We start from the raw sequence: 5,843 nt of genomic DNA, 5'->3' as shown, positions 1-5,843 counted from the left end.
GAGAGAGAGAGAGAAAGAGTTTTGGTTGATGTCTCCAGAGGATAAATGGAACTACCTTCCTTTCAGAACCTCAGGTGCAAGGATGCCAAAACGATTAGCAAATTCAGCAAACGTCTTTCTAGTAGGATATCCAGCACAACTAATCCTAATTGCCTCCATAACTCCCTGGAATATAATAGGTATTAATTATCATTTTTTGTTGATTATCTGTAACAAACTTACTGGTATGATCAATAGTAATGAAATGACTGCAAAAATAAGCTTACCCCACAGCTAAGCTGATTCAAAACATTATTATTCTCAAAAATGGCTGGTTTAAGTTGATTATTTGGCTTCACACAACGTATGTAGTGAGGCTCAATGGAACTTAGTGTTTCGAGCAAAGATTGCAGTTGTTGCTGTACAGAAAGACCACATAAATAAAAAGTAAAATAGCATAAATCCAAAAAAAAAAAATCACTGCGAGTATGCATAATGAGAAACTAGAGCAGAAGGGGACCTTGAATTGAGAACCTATTGAGGAGAATTTTGATGACTTTGCAGAATCTTCGCGTAAATGAGGGAACAAGTTTGAAACAAAAGGGCACGCTGATGCAGTCAGGAGTGCTTGATGCTCAGCAACAACATAATCTTTGTTCTTATCTATGAAGTACTCCGTTTGATACGTAACCTGAAAACAAAATGTACCAATGAAATAATTACCTAGCAAGTTTATAGTTTCTTCTGCGAGATATAGATATTGCATATTACTATAAATCTGGAACTGGAAAACTTACATCACCGGCATAATGACATATAGTGAAGTCAGTGGGTGACAACTTCGGCTTGCTAAAACGTTTATGATCCTTAAAAGTTTGATAAAGCTTCTGTGAAAACGTTTCATGTGTTGATTTGGGGAACATGCTACAAAAAGTTCAAATAGCTTTGTCACAAACATTAAATATGAAAATAAATTCATAATCCAAATAATCAACTGCTCGCTGCCTTCAAAATTGGGACGGAAAGGGCAGGGAAGGGATATCATATAATTGTTTGATATTCGAATGGTTACCAAGCCTCATCTAGTAGAGCAATGATGCCACCAGGTTTCTGAAGATGAAAAGCATGCATCAGATAAATAAACCTCGATATCATGAATCTTATTATTCGGTAAAACATCATTCTGTTGCAAAGAGAATAATAGCAGCAGCAAGGATGCATGAATAATAGGGAGAAAATAAACGTAGTATGAAGATTTGTTTTTTTTTTTTTTTTTTGTTATGAAAACAACTACTTTAATAACCAAAGTTAGAAGAGTATAAAGATGGACAGGAAATCAATTGCAATGCCCCTCGAGTTCCAATAAACGAAAAAAAGAAAAAGAAAGGAGTAATTCAAGAGAAGCACACTTGGGAAACACTCGCATACGCAGGACTAATTTTTCACTCACAAGATTGTAAAAAATATTGAAAAGAACTTGCAGCACTACAGAAAAACTATATATAAATATATAGGCATCGTTAATCTCAAATTAGGTTCTTATCTAAATCGCAAGAAAATAAACAAAACTTCAAATAGAAAAAAAATTAAATAAATAAATAGAAAAAAAGAGGTAGGAATTTATACCTTTTCAATGAGATCAAGGATATCCTGATTATCTACGAACTCTATGTAACTCCAATCAATTTCTTCTTTGGTATATTCTTCTTGTTCCATCTTAAAGACATGCTGTTAAGCAGAATGTTTACACTTAATTAATGAGAAGTCTAGAAGACCCAAGAATAGCAAAGAATAGATATGATCATGTATTCATTTTCCACACCTGGTTAAAGTGTTGCTGCAATTTTTCATTTGTCAAATTGATACAAAATTGCTCGAAGCTGCACACAGTTAACAGTATTGAAACTACAGACATGAGCATCAAACTCAAGAATATAATAAAAGCAACTAAGATGACTGGATTAAGAAAGGAACAGAGTTGTGTCAAAAAGGTGCTTGCAAGTAACTGTGAAACCAATTTAAGGACCTTTATCTAAAAGTGTTTATCCAGGAAGAACCAGCCAGAGAAGCAGGAGAAATACCATCCCAAATAATTTAACAATCACAAATGCAATTGCATTGGTCAAATTACATCAAAGAGGGCACAAGATAGTCTTTCTAATTATTATCCCCATCAGATAAATAAAACAATACGAGGCAGTCCTCTGCAAGAATTAACCTCTAAATGATGAAAACAAAAGCGTACCAGTTAAGCACCTGTTTGTCTTGAAACTCTCAAATCCATAAATATCCAGAACTCCAATCAGATGTTTCGAATCAGGATCTTGACCAATGGAGTTATTTATCTTGTTCACAAGCCTGGAGTAATCAGATTACACACTTAAAAAATCAGTGAACACTTTATGTTCTGAATGATGAAATAATTAGTATCTATTGAAACATACACTTCATTGAAAAATTACTGAAACCTACCAATCAAATAATCTTGAATAAACAATTTTGGCCAGCGCATCTCTATTGGTGGCTGCAGTGTCTGGATCTAACCATTTTGTTATGGTCTCATCACGGGTCACCATCACACGTTTACAAAGAGCATCTTCAAGTGATTTCTCATCACACCTAATGGATGTTGTAGGTTAGACATTAGCACTACTGTTGACATCAAATTTCATATGTTAATCTTGAAAATAATGAACAATGATCACAAACTTGAGGAGTTCAGCAACTGTTTTGAGATGGGACCAAGATCTCTCATCCTTCGGTTCAGAAGAATCAGCCTCTGTCCCCTTTGCAAACTCAATATTGCCTAAATGGAGTACTGCAGCTACAACTCGAAATATGGCATCCTGAAACCGCAACATTGAAAAGGTTTTTTCTTTTCTTTTTTCTTTTTCTTCTGAATATTCAGTATCTATAAGCTACAAGTGATATACCTGCTCATCAGGGCTGATCCCAACAACATCCATAGCTTTCCTAGTTGTGAGGTACTCCTTAGAATCATCCACCCCATCCAGCTTATAACAGTTTGACTGATTTAGATAATGAAATGTTGTTGGATTTCCCAATTTGTACCTCTTAACATCCTGTGTGAACACAATAAAGCATGTCAATGAGAGAAATTCAATTAGAGTACTGTGGTTGTCATTTCCTGTGTACTTGGGTTACACAGGTGATCCTGATGTGCCACTACCATGCTTAGACCTATGACTATCTGCATGTGAGCATGCACAAAGGGATACACGGTACAGTCATAAAAAACTACAATTTTCTCAAGTTTTGGAATGATCAGCATCTGAACAATTGCGATCATTTATTATCCAGTGGTCTTTCTGAATATCTAAAATACAGTATTTAGCTGGAGAACAATAAATAATTTCTTGCAACGCAATATCACTGTAATTACAAATGAATAATTTTTCATTTGGATATCAAAGTTCAACTAACCTCTGGTGGTGCAGCACAGAGCATATAAAAGCAATGGTAGTTTCTCTCAGGATCAGACAGTTGACAAACACGCGACCGTTCCAATAAATAAGTTCTGATTGCAGCTCCTGAGATTCTTCCCCTTTTATCAAACTGAAGCTCCACGAACTTACCAAAACGACTGCAGTTATATTGAACTTGATTGAGGGGAGAAACTCATGCAAGTATTGAAAATATAAGTGAATATTTACATAATGTTTTCAATATTGACTTCAGCAGTAAATTATAGCATTCGTATTTCGTAGTGTAGTTGTGTATCTCAGAAAATTAAAGAATATTTATGTCAGTAGAAGCAAAAAGAAAAGAGGTTCCCACCTTGAATTATTATTTCTTACAGTCTTTGCATTACCAAATGCTTCGAGAACAGGGTTGGACTGCCATCAAATAGATCAATAAATGAAAGAAAATAAATTAATAATCTCACTAGGAAAAGTCACTTCATAAACAAAATCCCATGAACAACAGACGTCTTAGATACAAAAATGGAATTAAATGTGATGCTACGCACTTGGATGGCTAAAAACAAACTGGTTACCTCTAAGACTTGTTGCTCCACAGACCGCCCCTCAGATGCAGATCTTCCACCCATATAGGCAAGATATTGCATAAGCATCTTTGTACTTTCTGTTTTTCCAGCTCCACTTTCTCCACTGACCAAAATTGCCTGGCTTATTCCCTCATTAATCATCTGCCTGCATTAGAAACTTTCTTATTAGTTTTAACTCACTGAATATAGTATAACACTCAACAAGTGAAACCAAAGGCAAACTTTGAGAAATTACCTGTATGCAGCATCAGCAATAGCGAAAGGATGTGGGTTCAGTTCACCTAAAGGCACTCCTCTATACTTTTTCATCATGAGATTATCATATAAATGAGGTAGTCTCTGGAAAGGGTTCACAGCTATCAAGATACTCCCTGTGTATGTCTGGAAACACCATTAGAGAGGTTAGCTGTGTCTGCCATATTTTTAGTTACACTGCTTCTTTGAATATTCACCTCTAAACTAACAAATGTACATAGCAAATGAAGACGTTATCACATTTCTGAATAACAGTAGAGAGGTGAAAAGGAAAGCTAATTTTGCAGAAATTAAAATGGCATTTATTTCATTTACAAGATCAAGAGAAACACCACTAGTTCTCTTGAACTTGTTAAAAGAGACAAGGGATGTGCATCTCTCCAAATAAGACTCACATATATCTCATTTAAAGAGTATCGACAACTCAAATTCTGCAGAACCCCCGGTTCATGTAGATAAGCCAACTTTGTCATATCGTCTACACCTTGTTCAGGAAACTCTGGATCCTTTGGATAAACACTGGATGCTTTGGCCACAACCTACAGTAAAAATGAAAAAGAGAATAAAATGTCCATGAGACTCTTACCATATTCACTGATATGGGGTCAATCGGGCACTAGATATTAAATATACATGTACAAGATAGCGAAGGTCTAAAGTATAAACCTTAACATAAATGTCAAAAAATAGAGTTCCTTTTTTATTCCACGTAACCAATGAAAAGAACCCGAAATGAAATAACGTAACAGCTACTGTTTGAATTACTAATCAATGAAGAAATCATAATCAACATTTTCACAGAGGTTAAAAGGATTACTGACATCCAGATATGGTGCTATAAGTTTTCCGACCTAATTAACGTAGACTGAAAATGCAAAGAAAATGCATGGTCATGTAAAGATAAATAAATAAATTTGCTCTGTATCTTGATAAAAGCAACTGGATGAACAATACCAAGGGCTGCAAAGAGTTGTGTCAAACAGCAATAAGAAAAATGAAAAAGGCCACTGCAAGATAAAAAAGTCTGAGAAACATGCAATTCTTAATCATATGAACAATGATATCCCCAATTTCAACTAGATTAATAAAAACTATCAAGAGCAGCATTTACCGTCTTCCCTGATGTACAGTTTATTTCAACCTCTTCACCATTAACTCCGACTACTTCTCCATCTATCCAAGCTACCTCAGGATCCTCTACCCAAACAAAAGATCCAACTGCCAATTTGACATTATCTGCCTGCATGGCCAATAAAATCAACAGTAGATCTATAAGAACATCTTTATTTTAAATCATAGCCATAATTGATGCACAACAATGAGTGATAGACAGCAGGAGACGACAAGATTAAGATGCAATCAGGATACTGAACTGATCTACAAAACTGTGAGGTATTCTACAGCTGAAAATGAAAGTTCTAATAATAAATTATACAAAAAACTTGATTTTCATCTTTTCAGATTAAAAAGCAGTTCATCCATAAAACACCAACTGGCTGCTATGTCAAAATGTGAGAACTAACTTGCAAGAGAAACAACATGAGGCTTTTATTTTATTTTCTGGAATTTCTTGGTTTTA

The 5,843-nt window shown here is 35.0% G+C and overlaps 1 protein-coding gene across 1 annotated transcript in view; it reads right to left on the bottom strand.

Annotated features, from left to right (window-relative positions):
• Positions 1–5,510, bottom strand: part of LOC101309925 (myosin-H heavy chain-like) — a 14,540-nt gene extending 9,030 nt beyond the window's left edge. The window contains exons 1-17 of the mRNA XM_004297879.1: positions 5,376–5,510; positions 4,660–4,803; positions 4,245–4,390; positions 3,998–4,154; positions 3,778–3,836; positions 3,424–3,583; positions 2,913–3,062; positions 2,689–2,825; positions 2,452–2,598; positions 2,236–2,337; positions 1,802–1,859; positions 1,606–1,707; positions 1,052–1,089; positions 777–903; positions 500–670; positions 267–398; positions 56–165 (exon numbers count right to left, since the gene is read on the bottom strand). Of these exons, the coding sequence (XP_004297927.1) occupies positions 56–165; positions 267–398; positions 500–670; positions 777–903; positions 1,052–1,089; positions 1,606–1,707; positions 1,802–1,859; positions 2,236–2,337; positions 2,452–2,598; positions 2,689–2,825; positions 2,913–3,062; positions 3,424–3,583; positions 3,778–3,836; positions 3,998–4,154; positions 4,245–4,390; positions 4,660–4,803; positions 5,376–5,510 (2,075 nt within the window). The remainder of the gene's footprint in view (positions 1–55; positions 166–266; positions 399–499; positions 671–776; positions 904–1,051; positions 1,090–1,605; positions 1,708–1,801; positions 1,860–2,235; positions 2,338–2,451; positions 2,599–2,688; positions 2,826–2,912; positions 3,063–3,423; positions 3,584–3,777; positions 3,837–3,997; positions 4,155–4,244; positions 4,391–4,659; positions 4,804–5,375) is intronic.
• Positions 5,511–5,843: the final 333 nt, after the last annotated feature.

This window comes from Fragaria vesca, linkage group LG4, assembly GCF_000184155.1.
Source record: "Fragaria vesca subsp. vesca linkage group LG4, FraVesHawaii_1.0, whole genome shotgun sequence".
Taxonomy (NCBI): Eukaryota; Viridiplantae; Streptophyta; class Magnoliopsida; order Rosales; family Rosaceae; genus Fragaria; species Fragaria vesca.
This window is presented reverse-complemented; position numbering and strand designations above follow the sequence as displayed.